We start from the raw sequence: 20,009 nt of genomic DNA, 5'->3' as shown, positions 1-20,009 counted from the left end.
TACCGTTAAATTCAAATCGTTAATGAAAGTTCGTAACAATATTAATGAAATACTAAAATAATACAAATTTCTTATGATTTTTTTTTTGTAGAATATTTGAAAAAGTTTCCATTGTATTGTAAATCAATGTTTTACTTGGTGCAAATTTAAATTTTATAATTTTTTTTTTGACAATATGAAACTTTTTGGGATAAAATTTGCTAATGTTTACAATAAATTGAAAAAAAAATTAGAAAATTTAAAGTATAGGGACCCTTAACAGCAGAAATTGTTAATATCACTTACCCCCATTTTCTCAATCTCTGGTTATTTTTTATCGTGACGATAAACTGACAGTTCTCATACAAAAAAATGTTAATTGGAGGTTTGTCGTTACGAAAAACGATAACCAGATATTGAGAAAATGGTTAAAATAATTATTCGATCTCAATTGTCTTGACGTCATCTGTTATGTAAAACATATTTCAAATTTTACACCTATCGTAGAGATTACCAAAAATCGGTGTCGAAATTTTTGTCTATTCTCTTAATAGCGGGTCCTTTGCCAGACGAAGTCCTGTTCACCCCCGATATATTCAAAAACGGACATTCATTACTGTATGATTTCAAAATAAAAGAGAACAGGAACAACATTTTACACCATTAGTCTTAGAATCTGAAATGTAAGACAAAGTAAATAATATAGAAACAGTCATCAAGTCGCCAAATGTATTAAATTGTGTTTTTTAAAAAGTGTTCAAAAAAATTTAGTTGTTTCTAGATTTCTTTTATAAAACAGATATAATTTTGCGCAGTGTATACAATTTCTGTTAAATTTCCATGTACTATTATACCACAATTTCAGGAAACAGTGAAATGCTTGGCAACTCTCATAAAAAGCTTATTTCAATGTAAAAGCTTTTTTATACAACAGACACTTTGCAACACAAAACGAAATGTCAAAAATTTCAGCTATTTTCTTTTTGCAACATATGAGGGCAAAGCAATTGGACATTTTTTTTTATACTTTAGTAAATTTTATAATTCTCAAAAAAACGACCAAAGAAAAAAGTGTACAAATATTCAAATATAATAAAATGTTTTTATAAATACAAAATTATTTCTTACAAAACAATCCCACTCCAAAAAAAATCACAATCACTAAATACAGGGTAAGTTGTATTTGTCGGTCACTCGGGCAGACAGTCAGTCTCACTTTCTAATGTGTTGGGTTGTTGTCTCACCAACTACAATGGTAATGGTTATTAGGAGGTCATAAAAAAAATTGTCTCATTCATTCAGTAGACAACGACATAAATCCAATTTAATATTGATTGATTATTTGCTTAAAGAACGAATAATTGCATGAAGCATTTAATGACCAGTTTCTAGGGGGTTTCGTTCATATACCTACCTACATATAGTTTTTTTTTTAGAAAAAACCTTGTACTACAAATCATTATCCTTTATTCTACCATGTCGTAAAGACATACAAACAAGTCTTATTCTGCGGTTTTTTATTTTCTTTTTTTTGGTTTAAGTGGCTCTTAATGCAAGAGTGATGTGATGCATTTTAAGGATTTAAAATGTCATTCAAACGCTTTGTAGAATTTGGATTATTATAATGTGAACATAATTCTAAATTTGTGTATGTTTAGTCTATATTTGTTATTCGTGGAGGAAGGATTTAACAAGGAAATAAATTAATATATTTTTTTTGTTTTAAACTTTTTAGGTCCATTTTGCCAAAAGCAGTCTACACCAGACGCCAGCTGCAGAACAACAACAAACACAAATGCACGATATACCAGATCATTTTACACCACAAGATCGTAAGTCTAGCATACATTTTATTCATACATATCATTTAAATTGTATTATTATTTATATATAAATTGGCAATACATTGCCCTCGCGAAAATATGAACTAATTAAAACCAGGCCAGTTTACTTTTGCAAGATTGTTCATATTTGCGAATGGCATCTAATTCCCATCTACAGCTAGGGAAGTCCAAAAATTATTAAGCAGTTGAATTAGAATTTAGCCACTACCCTGTTTATTTAGATTTCAACTCTGTGTAGATAGATTAAATACGTTAAAAAACAAAAATAAGCTGTTCATATTTTAAAACTTTTTAAAATATGAACAGCTTTGTTCACTAAGTTCATATTTTAGAGTACCCTATGGAAGAAAAAAGTGTTCATATTTTGGGGTGTTCATATTATCGCGAGTGCACTGTATGTATTTTCGGTTATTTGTGGTTTTTTATTATTACTTTGAACTGAAATAAATAAATAAAATATGACCGAAATTCATATTTCTATTTTAAATGCCGGATAGAGAATAAAACCTAAATAAACTTTTATTTATTTATTTATTTAGATATTTATTATAATTAAAATTACAATAAATCTTATAACTAAAAGCACTAGCAACTTAGGCTATCGGCTTAAAATAAACTTAAATGAGATCATTTCTAAATTAAAGGCAGTTTGTTTAAATGAAGAAAAAATATTGATTTTTTTAGTGTTGATTTATTTCGTCTAATATTTGAAAAAATTTAACGTTCCTTTTAATAACACAGTGATAAAAAAAATAATAAAGTATAAATATCCACGAAGTGATACTATTTGTCTGGTAGATGTTGTTCAGTATAATATGAATCTGTTTTATAAATTTGCCAAACACCTCCAAAATCTTGAGTTACACACAGATTTCACATGGTTCATTAAATATCATACCGTTGCCGATATAATATAATATTTACAATAGATGACATAACTTTTAAACGCGGCTTTGGTGTTTTCTAAATTATATGTCATTTTGAAGGGTACATTTATTCTCAATTAGTTACTGAACATTATAGTGCATCGAAAATGTAGAATTTTATGCCTACAAAGCGTCATATGCGGCAAGTTTTGCTATACTTCTTTAATTTGAAAAAAAGTGCCGCTGAAGCACCTTGATTGCTCACCAAAGCTTAAGGTAAATGTGTCCCATCGCTTTCAAAACGCGAGAGATGGTTTGTTCGGTTCAGAAGTGGTAATTTTGACACGGAAGACAAAAATCGCCCAGGCCAGCCAAAAAAGTTTGAAGGCCAAGAATTGGAGCAATACTCCATGAAAATTGTTGCCAAACTCAACAAATGGTTGCAAAATCATTCGGAGCTACTCAATCAGTAATTTCAAAACATTTGCAAATAGCATGATTCATCCAAAAGCATGGAAATTGGGTAACATACGAAATGAAGCTGAGAAACCTTGCGACGATTTTTATGTCTGAAATGATGTTTGAACGCTATAAAAGAATTATTACTTGCGATGAAAAATGGATCCATTACGAAAACCCGAAGCGTACGAGATCGTATGTGAAGGCATTGCCCTGTACGACTACTATTTGTTTTGATCGAAGCAGAATGGTCTCTTTGGAACAGAGTATCCGATATAGACCTACCAGAAAAATATTATCACTTCCCTTGTATTTCTTTGTCGCACAGTGTCATCTGTGGTTTCTTTATTAGGAACATGTCAAGGCGAATTTACAGAAAATTTGCCTTGGAACATGTTTTCAGAAAATTTTTTATTTTCTATTTACATTTGTTTTAAATATCATTAAATTTTTGTTTTGACAATTGCTGTAATTTCAAAATTATAAAATTGTATTAAAATCGTTTACTTTTTTTTATGAAATCCCAAAAAGACGACATGATGCGAGTTTCACCACAAGATTTCTTGAAATTTACACGCGGTGATGCTAAAGAAAGTATACTGGAACTAACAAGCACAAGTCTGTATCCAGTTACATACAAGGTAAATAAATCGCAGTTCTCTACATTATAAAATAGAACATAAGAATATTATTTTTTTTTTTTCTCTCTGAAGATACAAACAACATCACCCGAAAAATTTCGTGTTCGTCCCCGTATTGGTATTTTAAATCCGGGTGAAACTGTGGCCGTTAATATTTTATTAAAACCCGAACACAATCTTTCCGACAATGCTAAAGATAAATTTTTGATCATGTGTTTACCAGCCGTCGACGTACAAACCAATCAAAATGCTGATTTCTGGAAGAAATTGGATAATAATGCGCCCAATGTGGAACAACACAGATTATGCTGTATTTACAGAGACAGCGAAAGTGGTCAAAGTGCGACAATGATAAGCAATGGTTATAGTGCCAGCTCTGGTGATAAGAAATTGGAAAGTTCAACTAAGGTAAGGTTGTCTAAGCTTAAATTGTATATATTTTATTTAATATCAATGCTAAAATCTTTTAAATACATATTTTTGAAACTGGTAAATGCAGTGTTATTCCATATTTGGTATTATTTATAATGATAAATAATCAAAGTTTAGAAGATGTGCGTTGGCGACTTATAGGTCGTAATTATATGTATACTGGTCCAAGGACTGAACCCTGCTAGACGCCACTCCTCACGACAATGCATCCGATTATCTTGCATCAAAACCAACAGCTAGTTTTCTCATAAAAATTATATGTTCCACCCTATCAAAAGCCGTAGAGATATTTACAGATACCTAAATGTTAACACGATCATTACCAATTTACTGAATTCATAAGAGTGTAATGAAAATCTCCCAGTGTCTTGAAGACTATTCAAAACAATATCACAACACGTCCCATTTTCTTGTTCTTCAATATTAACTCTACCGATATCTAAAATCTGCTAAGAATATTTATCCTTAAAAAGCCTCGCTATTAACAATACGACAAAATCGTCTACAATTAACACTAGTCCTCTTTACCAAAAAGTGTCAGTATGCAATATATCGGGCAGACAAAACTCAAATGCAGGAATTGTGATAAATGAAAATTAATTACCAGTTCACATACAGCATAATAAAAGCACAACAAAAAATACTATCCAAATCTGAAGATGTAAGAATATCATTTAGTGATCTAGCTTCACAACATTATTATCAGCTTTGGAAAGAGACAGACGCTATATATTACGATTCAGAATAACAAAACATTTTTCTTAATTTTAATTCTTATTTATTGAGCTTGAGGTCAGATTTTCAAAGTTTTTAATTTGTTATTTATTTCCGATATTTCGCTACTCCAATGTGTGGCATCTTCAGGGAAAATGAAAGTTGTTTTTTAGACAAAAAAAATTGTATTCGAAAGATCAATACATGGCATTAACATTTGAAAATTATTTCGAGCATATGGCCACCGCTGCTGTTCCTGACGAAGCGCATTCCAATTTTGGGCCACTTTTTCGATTATTGCTGGTCGTATGTCACGAATAACATGAACAATGTTGTTTTCCAAGGCGCCAATTGTTGCTGGTTTATCAGCATAAACCAATGAATTCATGTGGTCCCACTTGAAATAATCGAGAGGTGTCAAATCGCCCGACCTTGGAGGCCAATTGCCAGGTCCATTTATCGAAAACATGTTATCGCCAAATTTCAATGAATCGATGGTTGCGGTCGCCATGGACCATATTTTCAAACAAAAAAAAATCATTGATCATGGTACGGTAACGATCTACATTGACCGTAACGCGAACTCCGACTGTCTACCGATTTTTGTGAAGATCGGTACATAATGGAAAATAACCTATCACATTAATTTCTTAAATATATTGGCATCATAATCATAGTCCCATCAAATAAAATAATAAAATTTCCGAATTTCATATTAACGGCCATAAATGAACCAAATATTTTTAATAGACGAAATTTTCTAAAAAGAAATCTCTGGCTGCTTGCGGAGGTACCTGGTTGTCAATGAAAAACGTTTAAAGATTAGTTTAATCTTTATTCAATATTGCCTAAAATTAATTGTGAAGAGAAATATTACAAATTAAAAAAAAAAAACTATTTTATAAATCATTTTTTAAAACACGTTTCTTTTCCCTATTTTACAGCTGTCCGAAGAAACACGACGTTTGGAGAAACAACTTAGGAACACACAAATCTTACAACTAGCCACCCTAATAATTGTCATCATACTGTCGGCGGCTGTTATTTATCTGCTAAAATTACAATTGTGCAACGATGATGGTTGCTTGAACAAGGAGGAGGCAGCAAACAATGTTGACTTTGGCTCATGTGCCAAAGGCAAAGCAGATCTATAATATTTACTTACGAAATGCAATCTGACCAAACAACGTCTTCTTAATGCCGCTGCAGCTGCCACAACCAAATGTCGCCACTTTAAAGCTGCCAACATGCACAAACTGATCAAACAATGCCAGTGTCCAGATGGCTATGTTGCCACACGCATAATGGAAGATGATGGTGATGGCGCCGGCGGCGGCGGTGGTGGCATATTAATGGACAATAACTTCAATTTTGATATGCAGTGCAAGAAAGATGGTGGTGTTTTGGGAGGCGGTTATTTGCTTGGTCTCATCGCATTCGCACGTAAATTTGCCCGTTGTATTCTAACGCTAACAATGCTCATTGGCATTGTTTGTGTAACATTTTATTTTTGTTCCATGTCCCGTGAATCCCCCTCGGCCATAACAACAACCAGTGCTTTGGTGCATGTGACCGAAGCCGAGTATACAATAACATCATTAAATTGGGATTCACCCTAACAAGGCGTTAAGAAACAAAACAGGGCAAATGTGGAGGAAGTCAACAAAATAAGAATTTAGAAATGAGAATTGTGAAAAAAAAAGAAATCCTTTAGAGACATAGAAACTGTGTTGTGTATGTGTATATTGAAGTACTGCAGTTTAGTTGGTAATTATTTCTTATTATCCCTTTTTGAAACGTTTTAAGTTCACATTGTACTCTAAATGTAAATAATATTATTTTTTTTTTTAGTTTTTATGCAATAATATTTATTAATAAAAAACATGATTAAAATTGTCGTCTATTTTTAGAGCATTTTGTTTTTATACAATATAATTCAACTACAATACTTTAATGTTTCCTTATCTCCTTGAGCCTTTTTTTTAATAAAATATAAAATAATTTCCCTCTTTCCTCTCCTTATAGTTTTTGTTTAACTATAGTTTATTATTTGTAAACTACTACTACGATTTCCTAATATGTAATTGAATTTGTTCGTTTTGCGGGTTTGTAATTATAAAGAAAAAAATCTCGCTTCAATTATTGTAACAGAAAAAATTAAATATTCTATTGTTTAAATACTTACATACATATTATATAAACTTATAAAATAAGAAATTACAAAATATGTTTAAATAATTTGCCTACATAATGGTTCAATCATTATTTATTTTCCTTTCGTTTAATTTAACTTTAAAATAAAAAAACAAAACAAATTTTTAAACTCCGTCTTCGAAAATTCTTATGTACACATCTATTCGCGTTTAGAAAGAGGTAAGGACAATTGTTACAACTTTATTATTTAACTTTCAGGAAAGTCGTAACCACAATGCGCAACTATTTTTTGCAAAATTATGTTTCCTAGTATGATGGGATAACACTAATCCCCATTAACACGAAGTCCGGTTATGCCTTAACTAATAGTTATACTATCGGTTAAAATTATTTTTGTATGAAAACTGTCAGTATAACTATTAGTTAAAACATAACCAGACTTCGTGTTACTGGGGGTAAATCGTGTAGCATAGGCTCGGAAGTTTGTATATGCAAAATTCCAATTTCTAATATTTGTAAATTTGGTTAAAGAAAACTGAATTTGTTAAAATTTTAAAATAAGGTTTTCTTTTGCAGTATTATAAGGGAAATCTGGGAGAATAAAAAAAGACCAAAACGTCTCACAATTTAGCCGTACTTGCGTTTGGAGTTCTGCGTATTTTAGGAAAATAAACGACTAATAGTTTTTACTCTTGTACAATTGTAATGAAATTGTTGCCTACAATATGACAATTCTAACCATTTAATTATTGAATTTTAGAATAAATAACACAAAATTAAATTTTATTTAAAAAACATTTTTTATTCGTAAGATCTATACTTGGCATATGACCACCCCAGCTGTTCTTGATTATGCGCATTCTGGACGTCCAATTTTTGCCCACTTTTTCGAAGATTGCTGGCCGTATGTCACGAATAACAAAGTTGGCTCAAAGGCGTCAGTTGTTGCTAGTTTAGCGGCGTAAACCAGTAACTTCACGTGGCCCCACTGGAAATAAAAATGAGATGTCAAATCCCACGACCTTGGAGACCCATTAACAGGTCCATTTCTCGAAATCATGTTATCGCCAAATTTTGATTTGGATCAATGTCATCCATATTTTCGAACAAAAAATCATTGACCAGCTCCCGTTACGGTCAATGTAGATTGTTACCTAACCAGCCCCCGTTATGGTCAATGTAGATTGTTACCTAACCAATCTACATTGACCATAATGCTCCGGCTTATTTTTTGAAGAAATAAATTCCGATGTTGCGGTGCAATTTTCTTGATGTAGGGTCTGTTGTGAATAGGTCTCACTCTATAGGCGGAAATTTTGTTTATTAAAAACCCCGTTAAGCTAAAAATAAATCTCATCGCTGAAGACAATTTTGCGATAAAACTATCGTCCATAAGTTTCGCGAACCGATGACTGATTTTTAAAGTGAATTTGGATAATTTGGTAGCGTTGTTCAAGCCTTAATCAATTCACGATGATTTGCCAGAGTATACTGATCATAAATATCTAAAAGAGAGCGCAGTATGACTGTTAACACTTCGTTAGTACTATCGGTCTTAAAAAAAAACACCCTATATATGTATGTAGGATTTTAATGAAACTTTTGAAAACAATTTCACTAATTTTATTGTTGACCATAAGGTGCATTGTGATTCCCTTCAAGAGTCCGATAAAAAGTATGCATTTCCTGAATAAGGGGGACAAGAAGAAGAGAAAGAAGAAGAAAGGTAATGTCTTTGAGATAGCTAAAGAAGAAACAAAAGGAAAAATCCAAATCTGCATAAAGATGAAAAAGTGGTTACGGATTTGAATTCACTGTAGAATATTCTTTAAATAGCCAACCTATTCCCCTGATAAAACCTAGTATGTTACTCCCAAGATCATCTAGAAATCTGTCTCGGGCAGCTGCACATAATGTGCTCTACTGTCTCCAACTCCTCTACATCCTCTACAAATACTGTGTGCTATTATCCCATTTTAGTGTTTTGGCTGGCTTTGCATTCAGTTTTGACCAAAAGGCCTTGGTCGCTTGAGAATCCATCCAACTATTTAAGGATTAGTTGGTGAAGTCACGGAATCTTCAAATATTAGCCTGTAGTTGTGACAAATCGGAGGTCTTACTCACCGTTCCCTAGTACCATGGTCTAGATCTGAGCAATGTCTAACCTAATTTTTGATATAGGATCCGAGGAAAAGACCTAAGCTCTCTTTTGAGAAAAAATGCCCATTTTAAAAAAAGTAAAAAAAAAGTTTTTGATTTTGGAAAAAAAAAAACTTCAAAATTTTTTTTTTTTTTTTTAATTTTTATTCGAAAGATTGAAGATAGCTATCTAAACTACATATTTGGGATACATTTTGCCAAAATGTCAACTCAGAGAGTTCTTGACCGGACTAACCTTGGTGTAAATTTCATTCCAATCGGAAGACATCGGTTTCAAAATTTTGTTCACTTGACATGAAATCCCACATATTTTTTCACCCAAATTTTTTTTACAAAAATATTTTTCAATCTTTTTCATAAAGTATATTTTAGTGAAGGGCATATAAAATTCGGCACAGCCTAATATAGCTCTCTTACTTGTTATTAATGAAATACTATAAAAGAAAAATTCTTAAGACTTTTGACCTAAATATATTTGAGGGATTCAAACGGTCTGCTATTATGTCGTATTGTTATTTATAAATTCTTGTGTTGCAAACAAAAAAAGTGTTATAATATGACAAACTAATAAACATAGTTCAAAAAGTCTTATTATTATTAGTTCACAACATTTTTGTTTGAAACCCAACAAAAAATTGTTTAAACTAAAAATTTATTTTATGACATTATGACAATACGAGCTAATAGGAGACCGTTTGAATCCCCCAATTGTAAAAGTTTTCATTGTATTGCCAACCACTGTATATTTTCTCGGTATCTATCCAAAGAATCCACAATGGGTATATTTAAAACAAGGAAATCTTTTCGAATTCCAATTATGAATAAAAAATTCCGCGGGAGTTTGTTCCCGAGGAATTTTTATTCATAATTGGGCTGAATGTTTTTAGCTTAGCCTACATTTTCGTTTTCGGATTGAGTTACGCAGTAACCGCCCAGGGCATGTTCTTTTACATGCTGTTTTTACTATTTTTACTAGCTTTCAAAATGTTCAATACCAAAAATATTGGAAAAATAGTAAATCAATTCTCCTTTTTCATCACCGATTTAAAAACCAATTAGATGTACACACATATAACATTTATTTTCAAACAATTTATTTTATTTCATCAAATCAAAAGGAGCAAAAATGTACACATGAAACGTGTATTGAATGCATATAAACTACATAAGAAATAAGATAAACTTAAAATTTAAATAGAAAGAGTCGTTTTAAGTAGCAATAGTTTTTATTTCAATACTTCAAAAAAAACTAAAGACGAAAATATTCAGCAAACAAAAGTTGCAAAAATATATAAAAAAAACAAATAAACAAACAAGAATTATAGGAAATGTTTCAGGAAAAGTTTGAAGAAGTTTAGGAAACAAAAAGCCAACAAACTTATACACAAACAACAAATTAAACATAAAAACAAGAGGAGATACGGTCTAGGTTGGTTTTATTTTGGATTTAAAAACAAGTTACAAAAGGTTCAATTTGTTTGAGGGTTAAAGTTTCTTTTAAAAAATGAAATACAAAATTACATACTATTTCAAAATGAAAAACCAAAGGATGATTTTGCATAAGCAAAAGTAAAACAAGTTTGATAATTAATAATAGTATGTATGTGTAAACACAAGTTGAGGTAAATCAATTCTTACAATCTCTTAATCAAATTTAATTTTAAATTTACAGATTAGATTGTGGTTAAAAACGTAACAAAACGAGTTATACAGGGGATTTGTTAAAGGATGATACTAGTAGTTAGTTAAAAAAAAAAGTTCAATAGCTACTTAAGTCGTATTATTTTGTATTAATAGTAGTAATTGTTACTGTGATGATTTGGTGTTTTAAATAACTTATTTTTTCTTGCGTCCTCTTTTAGCTGGTGGTGGTACTGCTGCTGAGGTCTTTGAATCTTCTTCTTTTTTATCGTCATCTGTCACATTTGATTTTGCATCATCCTCTGATGTTTTATCGCCATTTGTTGTGACCTTTGTTTCTTCTGCTTCCGGCTCTTCGGCAATATCTTCTTCCTTTGCAGTCTCTACTACTATATTTTTAGTAGAAGCTTCTTTAGCCGACTTTTTCTTGTCTTTTGTAGCAGGTTTCTCTGGTTTTTCTGTTTCCTTTTCCTTAACTTCTTCGAAGGCTGGTTGAGTTTCATCCTCCACTAAAAATATACTATGCTGGCCACCACTTGCTGCTCTTATAATACGTTTTCCTTCCGTCTGTTTGCTAACAATCAACACCGGCTCCAGAGCATCATCTTCAGATCCTGTGCCCAATTGATGATTCGAACCCATACCCCAGGAGTACAATTTTCCATCCTCGGTAAGGGCAAACGATTGAGCTTCACCGCACGAAACACTGATTATGTTTTTGCCTTTCAAGCTTGCTACGGGCTGCAAGTCGGTAATATCTTCTGGCACAGATCCCAAGCCAAGACGGCCATAATCCTTTCTACCAATTACATACACCGAGCCATCTTCCTTAAGTACTAATGTGTGATGTTGGCCACCAGCAATCTGTTTAACATTTTCAAATTTCGTATTAATGGGTTTGATAATGGTCGACATGTCTTTGGCGTAGGCCAATTGTTTGTAATTATTCAAACCAAATGCCCAGATGTTGCCAGTCTGCGATTCCCTTAAGAATGTACAATAGTTGGTGGCCCATATGGCTTCCATGCGTTTACCGCGTTTAACGATCACCAGACCGGGAAGCAACAATTCTGTTTTACCTCTGCGTCCCTCGCCGGAGGCTGATCTTAAGGAAACTCTACCAAGTTGTCCTTGTTCTGCACAGCCTACAGTATACACTTTGCCCTGGCAAGTTAAGATTACTAAGTGATCAGCTCCCGAGGCAATGTCACAGCATGTCAAACCGGGCAAAACGTCGATGGGTAAACGTTTGTTGCCCTCCAATGTCAAACCCATGTTGCCGTGCGAATCGCGGAATGAACCCCAGGCAAAAACTCGGCCATCTTCTAATAAACATGCTGAATGTGAATCGCCGGCCGAGATCTTCAACACTTTGCCGGGTAAATCTATGAGCCGAGGTTCAAATTCGGAGCCTTCTTCACTGCTGTCTCGGCCAAGAGCACCTTCATCATTGCAACCAAAGGAATAAACGCTACCATCAAGTGTCAATACCAAATTGTGCATGCCACCCGCCTTGACATCTACCACATTGGTGATTTTATCTATCAAAGCCGGTCTTTTGCGTTCAAATTTGGAATCGTCATCCCCCAAACCCAGTTGGCCCATGTCGCCCTGGCCACAAACTAAAGCCCGCCCCACAACACGTGGTCTCTCTGGCAAAGGCAATTGAAACGATAATCTTTGCATCTTTGATTTTGGCGCTTCATTTTCACCTTTATTATTGTTGTCGACATCTGTGGAATCAGCTTTTCTTCTTACAGCAAGGCGTGGCATTATGAATGTGTTTTTATATTTATTTTAATAAATCTAAAAAAAAATGCAACAAAATTAGCAACTATTCACGCAAATTTTCACTTTAATTTGTTAAACACAATCTACTACTCACCAACAATCTTTTTTAAAACTCTTCTGGTTATCTCTGTTCTTTTTCGTTTGTTCGCCTGAATCTTGAACTTATTGCTGTTTCACAACTTTAGCTTGTTTTTTCGGGGGAATTTTCTGTCGCGTAATATTTTTGGATGCAACTGCTTTCGTTGCAGTGTGTTAGCTTCGCAATCTGATTTCTTAATGATGCTTCGGAAAATATCTCAGCAGAATTATTTAATTTTTACCTTTTCTGTGCACAAACAAATTTTGTATGTTCAACTATTTCTTCCTTGTTTCTTCTTTCTACCTGCTTTCAAGAATAAATCGTGCGCGGGAAAAAGACCGGTGTGTGAAATGTGCACAAAAAATGCAGCTGTCAATTTATGTAAGCAAATGTTGCCAGATCGGCTGAATGCGTACAAAAAACATTAAAGAAAATGTCAAACAATTATCAATGCATGAGCGTAGCTATCCGAAAGATAAGAAGGGGGTTTGTTTAACAACTATAAAGTATAATAAATATAATAGATGTGGCTATGGTATTGCATAACTGTCCGGACTATACTATCTTAATTCTTTTATATTCAATGTAAGACTAATTTTATATAAAATATTCATATTTGTTCTTTATTTTTTACGTGTATTATTCGTTTCTAAACTTGGTTGAAATTAGCATCACTGTTTGAACGTGCCTACCAGACTTGTAGATTTGTTTTCAAAGCAAGGACAAAGTGATGAAAGACTTTAACCGTTAATTTCTTTGGAGAACAGGGGCTATTACGTTTTAAAATATTTCCTGAATTTTTCGAGAAGAAATAATTTACATATAATAATAATGTTGTATTTATTAACGAAATGTGATAAAACATTTTTTAATCTACTCATATTTTACATTTTGAAATGTCAAAAACTTGTTTTTAAAATTTGTTATAACCCCCTGTCTATACCTGATAAATTTTTATCATGATAAACGTCAAAATGTTTATCAAGATAAAAAAATATCAGGTATAGTCTACATTTATTAGTAATATTGCTTCGTTATGACAAAATTGTTAGTGCTTTTGCTCAGACAACTTTGTCTTGACAACAAACGTCATTAATTGTTATGATAAATATTTGTCAAGTATGGACAGGGAGTAAGAGTAAAAAGATCATTTTATAACATGGCAGAACAAGCAAGGTACAATTATTATAAAGTACGTTCTCAATTATACATTCCCTATAACATCAAACAAAAGAAAATTAGAAAAAACAAAACGAAATGTCTAAGTCAAAAATAAATTAATTAAACAAATGTTTGTGTATTTACTTTTTTTCGTGAAATATTCAATTCAAATTAAATTTTTTCCAAATAAATATGTGTTAGTTTTAATATAACGTGCAAAACATTGCGAAAACAAAATAAAAAGTGATGAGAGTAAATGCGTTATTTGACGTTGTAGGGGTAAATATTGAAAACTCTCCCTAATAATTGTACCTGGTTGGTTCTACCATGATTTTATAATTAAAAAAGTGATTTTTTGTCACCGCTTTAAAGTGCGTAAAATATTTGAAAGTGCTAGAAAAACCTATTTAATTTTAAAAAGTGCGTTTTTGTGAATTTTTTTGACAGTTTAGAAGGTTTTACACAAGGCGTATATGTTTGCATTTGTTACAGCACAGCTGATTATAGAAATAGCATGCAATAATGTCAAACTCCATATATAACAAGGCGAATTTATAAACAAAGTGGTGTCCAAGGCGAATTTATATACAAGGTGGTGTCCAAGGCGTATTTAACAAGGTGACAGCAGTGGCGAATTGAAATAAATACAGGCGAATTCACTTATTTTTTATATATAGAGTTTCACATACGGACGTACGGGCTAATATTTTTTATATATGTAGTTTGACATTTGTGCGTGCTATTTCTATAATCAGCTGTGCTGCCGATGGCACCTTATTAAATGCACCTTGGTGGTGTCGGTGGCGAATTCAGGAAAATACGAGCGAATAAATACGCCTTGGGTAGGTCTTCTGTCAAACTATGTTTATGTTTACATTTGTTATTGTAAATAACATAGGCGCATAGTTTTTAATAGCTTTATAAGCCTTTTAATTAATTACAGTATATATCGATCAAAATATTATCGACATTTTGTTTTCTGTACAGTTAGTTATGATTTATGAATATGCGCCATAGTAATATTTTAATTTTAGATTTTGACATTTGTTCTTCATTTTAATGAAACAAAATGCTTGTTGTTTTTGCATTGTTGTATTTGTTGCCGGGACGCACTCACCAAGGTGCATTTCAAGGTGCATTTAATAAGGTGCCATCGGCAGCACAGCTGATTATAGAAATAACTCGCACAAATGTCAAACTACATATATAAAAAATATTCGCCCGTACGTCCGTATGTCAAACTCTATATATAAAAAATAAGTGAATTCGCCTGTATTTATTTCAATTCGCCACTGCTGTCACCTTGTTAAATACGCCTTGGTGCATTTAATGTGTCATCGGGAGCACAGCTGATTATAGAAATAACACGATAATGTCAAACTACACATATAAAAAATATTCGCCGGTATCCATTTATGTCAAACTCCATATAAAAAAATTAGTGAATTCGCCTGTATTTATTTCAATTCGGCACTGCTGTCACCTTGTTAAATACGCCTTGGCACTCACCTTGTTAATACGCCTTGCTGTGTATGTTTATAAAAACATTTAGGAAAAAATATTAAAATCATTTGTTTCGTATGTACATTAATCCGCGATCAATAATATGGAGTAATTCATTGCGTGATAATTATTCAGTAAATTAATTGAAACTTATTTCTTTGCAAATTTTAATCGTACGTATGATTAATACATACATAAATACTATTGCGGTATTTCTATTGGTTATGGTTTTCTTCGAAACATTTAACATTAAAAGTTATTTAGTCATTTCTAAGAAAAGCAATTATGTATATTAGGGTGAGCCAATTTGTTAGGACAAAAATTTGTCGATATGTATTGTGCAATCGATTTTTCGATAGCTTTTGGCATGAAAACACTAGAGTTCTATAAGTCGATTGTTCGAACAATCGGCTTTCTCCTGAAAAAAGTCGATCAATTGATTATGTTATCTCGATAAGTCGAAAGTAGTCGACTTTTTCTGAAATTTGATCGAAAATTATTTTTTTGATATGTCGTAGTGGAAATTTTTTTTCCTCATGCTAAAAGCTATCGAAAAACCGTTGGCACAATATCGATTGCTAAATCGCCCCACCCTAATGTACATACATACACTGCATTCAAATGCACTGCTTTTAAAGAGTTTCAATCTTTTCTCGATTAGTGCAATTAATATTAAATATTATGAGTAACTTTAGTTAAAGCTGTATTTTGTAAGTTAATATACACAAATATCTGAAGATCCTAAACAAAAAAAATTAACTAGACGAAAAACAAAAGCAAAAGGCCGGTATAACGAATCTCATGAGTGCACTTTAACGAAAATCCCATATAACGTACAACCAATTTTTTAACATTAACTACCATGGCGTAATGATTATATTACACCATGTTAACTACCTTAACATATAACGAATGTTTAAAAAAATGTTGTGCTCGATATAACCCTAGGTCTCCACGTAGCTATTTTTATTGCTAAGCAATAAGCGTCAGTTCAGTTGTCATTAATGCAAAATTTCTTCTTTCTATGATTAAGTGCGTTTAATTCATACATATTTAATTACCAAAAGTAAAAAAGAAATTAGTGAAAAAATCATTCAACACAAAATATAAACGAAATAAACATCAGTTTTTCATAGAACTTCTCGCGTTGAAAATTTTGTATTTGTGACGAACGTTTTCTCCACCTAAAGCAATCACCAATCGCTGTGCTGTTGTTCTGCCGACGTTATTTTTTGTGTTTAGCAATAAAAATTGCTATGTGGAGACATAGGGTTAAGCAATATGGCAATTTGCCGTCTACACTCGCAAATTTCACTGACGCAATCTAATTTGACAATTGCAGCAATAAATATTGCTACGTGGTGACCTGGGGTTATATAATGTTTAACATTGACAATTATATTAAGCTATCAAGAATTATGTGTATACCCTGGTGGAAAAGGAGTTTTATCGTTGATTTCTCGACTAGAGGAATAAACACATTCCAGTTAATTGAATTGCTATAAAAACCAGAGTCATTGAAATACCTTGTGCAGAACTAACATATGTAACTAATGAGCGACACGGAATGTGACGACTGTTCATGCAATGATTGTGGCGATTGCGGTTGTGTGGGTGAGGCTGGAGACGTGGTGGATTATTGCTGTATTATTGATTGTTGCTATTGTCTAACATCCTCAACTAATACTACAAATTATAATACTACCAACGATAAAACTCCCGAGGATAATAAAGCTGATACAATCTGTGTGGCCTTAGTTATATCAATTCTATTGGTAACAGTTTTTATAGTTCTTTTTAGTCTTCAGCATAATCCAATTGTAGGCACGTAACATTATCCATAAATATAAATGTTTTTGCGGTAAGATTTTATATTTGTACATCCTTTCTGAATAAAAGCATTTAGACAACAATTGAATGGAATTTAAACACTTTTAATTGAACAAAATATTTGGCCAAAGTAATTTTATGTTCGACTTAAGAAAATAAACCCAAGGGTTAAGACTTAATTAAACTACATATGTAGTTTAATATTCTCAAAAATATATGTATACATATGTATCTAAATATGCACCCCAGGAATTATTATGTAAAATCTTTGTCTTTCTAGCAAAAAAATAATTGTTGCTCAAAATGTCGGATTGTGGATGCGATAGTGGCGGGGGATTTGACACAGTGTGTGATGTTGGCGGTGGTCACGATAGTGGTACTTGTGACACAGTGTGTGATGTTGGTGGCGATAGTGGTAATTGTCATAGTTATGATAATACAGGTACCGATAGTAGATCCAGTGATATTGCCAGCAATAATGATACCACCATTCATCACTTTCACAACGATAACACTTATGAATTACCTCCGAATCATATGGATTATTTTCACAATTTAAACGATAACTCATATTATGAAAGTAGTCCTAAATCAGATAAATGTAATCCCTGGATCAATTGTTTTGCAGCGTTTCTTTTATTTTTAATGGTTATGGGAATAATTGTATTTTTAATCAAAAACGATCAGGCATTTTAAATGACAATAAAATAATATACATACATACAAATTAAATTAGTTTTCTGAAATATGTGTGATCACATTAAAAAATCAAAATATTGGCCTAGTTACTAACGATTTTAGATATTTTGAGTTTTTATATAAAAAAATCGATTTTTGTTCACAAATATAAGTGATCACAAATCGAGCTTCTTTTCTTGATTAAAAGCTTATTGGCCAAGTTATTAGCGAATTTAGATATTTTGAGTTTTTATATAAAAAAAATCGATTTTTGGGACGAAATAAAGTGATCACCAAGGCGAATTTATATACAAGGTGGTGTCGGTGGAGAATTCAGGCAAATACGAGCGAATTCATGCATTTTTTATATATGGAGTTTGACATTCGAAACAATGAATGGTTTTGAATGTCAAACTCCATACAGTGACGGACAATACAATAGAATCTCTACATATGAATTTGATTAAAGCGGTAAAACTACAAAATTTGATTTTAAAATTTGTTCATTATATATTAATGCTCATAACGTAAACAATAAATAGAAAAAAATAAAATAAAAAAATAACACATTCTTATGTTAAAAACGATGTCAAATCTAAAAGACTAAATAAAATATGCGACATTCAAATAGAATCAGTCTTAAAATCAATGCGTATTTAACAAGGTGACAGCAGTGGCGAATTGAAATAAATACAGGCGAATTCACTTATTTTTTATATATAGAGTTTGACATACGGGCGTACGGGCGAATATTTTTTATATATGTAGTTTGACATTTGTGCGTACTATTTCTATAATCAGCTGTGCTGCCGATGGCACCTTATTAAATGCACCTTGCTTAAAATGATTTAAAATAAAAAATCATCATAAGAATTCGTTGTTTTCTTAATATTTTGTTACATATCAATTATTTCTAATAACAGCATCAAATCTTTTGGGGATTGAATTTAACAAACTTTCGCATGTAGATCGGGAAATTGCATACCATATTTGCTGAATTTTTTGCCAAAGTTCTTCCTTGTTTTTCAATTTTTCAGGTCCGAGTTTGTCTTTTACTATTTTCCATAGGATTTAAGTCTAGTTATTGAGATGGCCATTCCATAACATGAATTTTGTTATATAAAAACCATTTTTTGGCAAGACCTCACGTGTGCTTTGGGTCATTATCTTGCTGGAAGAGCCATTTTAAGGGCATATTGCACTCTGCATGTGGCTTTATAACATTCTCCAAAATATTTACATACAAGTGCTTATCCATATTTTCTTTAATCCAATAAATTGGACCAACGCAATACCAAGAAAAGCATCCCCATATAATAATATTTGCCCAACCATGTTTAAACGTTTTTGGTTTTTGCCATTTTTTGGACGTCTAACCCATGTCGTATCATCACTACCAATTAAATTAATGGTCGTTTCGTCCGTCCACTACACATTTTGCAACTTTTTTATATTTTCTGGCCCACACCAATCCTTATGATTGCTCCTGGTTTTAAATGAAATATTGGTAGTGATTCTATTGTAATGTCCGTCACTGTATATAAAAAATTAATGAATTCGCTCGTATTTTCCTGAATTCGCCACCGACACCACCAAGGTGTATTTAATAAGGTGCCATCGGCAGCACAGCTGATTATAGAAATAGCTCGCACAAATGTCAAACTACATATATAAAAAATATTCGCCCGTACGCCCGTATTTCAAACTCTATATATAAAAAATAAGTGAATTCGCCTGTATTTATTTCAATTCGCCACTGCTGTCACCTTGTTAAATACGCCTTGGACACCACCTTGTATATAAATTCGCCTTGGTGATCGCAGATCGAGGTCCTCTTCTTGATTAAACGCATATTGGCCAAGTTATTAGCGAATTTAGATATTTTGAGTTTTTATATAAAAAAATCGATTTTTGGGACGAAATATAAGTGATCACAGATCGAGGTCCTTTTCTTGATTAAACGCTTATTGGCCAAGTTATTATCTAATTTAGATATTTTGAGTTTTTATATAAAAAAATTATTTTTGTTCAGAAATATGAGTGATGATCACCTTTACTTACTTTTAAACAATTTAAA

General features: G+C 32.2%; 3 protein-coding genes and 1 long non-coding RNA gene across 4 annotated transcripts in view; 3 read left to right on the top strand and 1 right to left on the bottom strand.

Moving 5' to 3' along the window:
• The window catches only part of LOC135953752 (motile sperm domain-containing protein 2-like), a 36,603-nt gene extending 30,514 nt beyond the window's left edge, over positions 1-6,089 (top strand). Inside the window, exons 4-7 of the mRNA XM_065503737.1 lie at positions 1,715-1,811; positions 3,680-3,789; positions 3,862-4,197; positions 5,880-6,089. Of these exons, the coding sequence (XP_065359809.1) occupies positions 1,715-1,811; positions 3,680-3,789; positions 3,862-4,197; positions 5,880-6,089 (753 nt within the window). The remainder of the gene's footprint in view (positions 1-1,714; positions 1,812-3,679; positions 3,790-3,861; positions 4,198-5,879) is intronic.
• On the top strand, positions 6,003-6,838 carry LOC135953753 (uncharacterized). Its single transcript, XM_065503738.1, has one exon. The coding sequence runs from the start codon at positions 6,183-6,185 to the stop codon at positions 6,552-6,554; it is 372 nt and encodes a 123-aa protein (XP_065359810.1). The 5' UTR covers positions 6,003-6,182; the 3' UTR covers positions 6,555-6,838.
• Positions 6,839-10,326: 3,488 nt separating this feature from the next.
• Positions 10,327-13,127, bottom strand: Rcc1 (Regulator of chromosome condensation 1). The gene is made up of 2 exons (XM_065503408.1): positions 12,776-13,127; positions 10,327-12,696 (listed from the first exon to the last, which is right to left on the bottom strand). The coding sequence occupies exon 2, from the start codon at positions 12,661-12,663 to the stop codon at positions 11,086-11,088; it is 1,578 nt and encodes a 525-aa protein (XP_065359480.1). The 5' UTR covers positions 12,664-12,696; positions 12,776-13,127; the 3' UTR covers positions 10,327-11,085.
• A 2,334-nt stretch (positions 13,128-15,461) lies between these two features.
• On the top strand, positions 15,462-17,871 carry LOC135955923 (uncharacterized). Its single transcript, XR_010576316.1, has 2 exons — positions 15,462-15,597; positions 17,535-17,871. It is a non-coding gene; the product is annotated as an uncharacterized LOC135955923 (long non-coding RNA).
• Positions 17,872-20,009: the final 2,138 nt, after the last annotated feature.

Source organism: Calliphora vicina, chromosome 3, assembly GCF_958450345.1.
Source record: "Calliphora vicina chromosome 3, idCalVici1.1, whole genome shotgun sequence".
Lineage (NCBI taxonomy): Eukaryota > Metazoa > Arthropoda > Insecta > Diptera > Calliphoridae > Calliphora > Calliphora vicina.
This window is presented reverse-complemented; position numbering and strand designations above follow the sequence as displayed.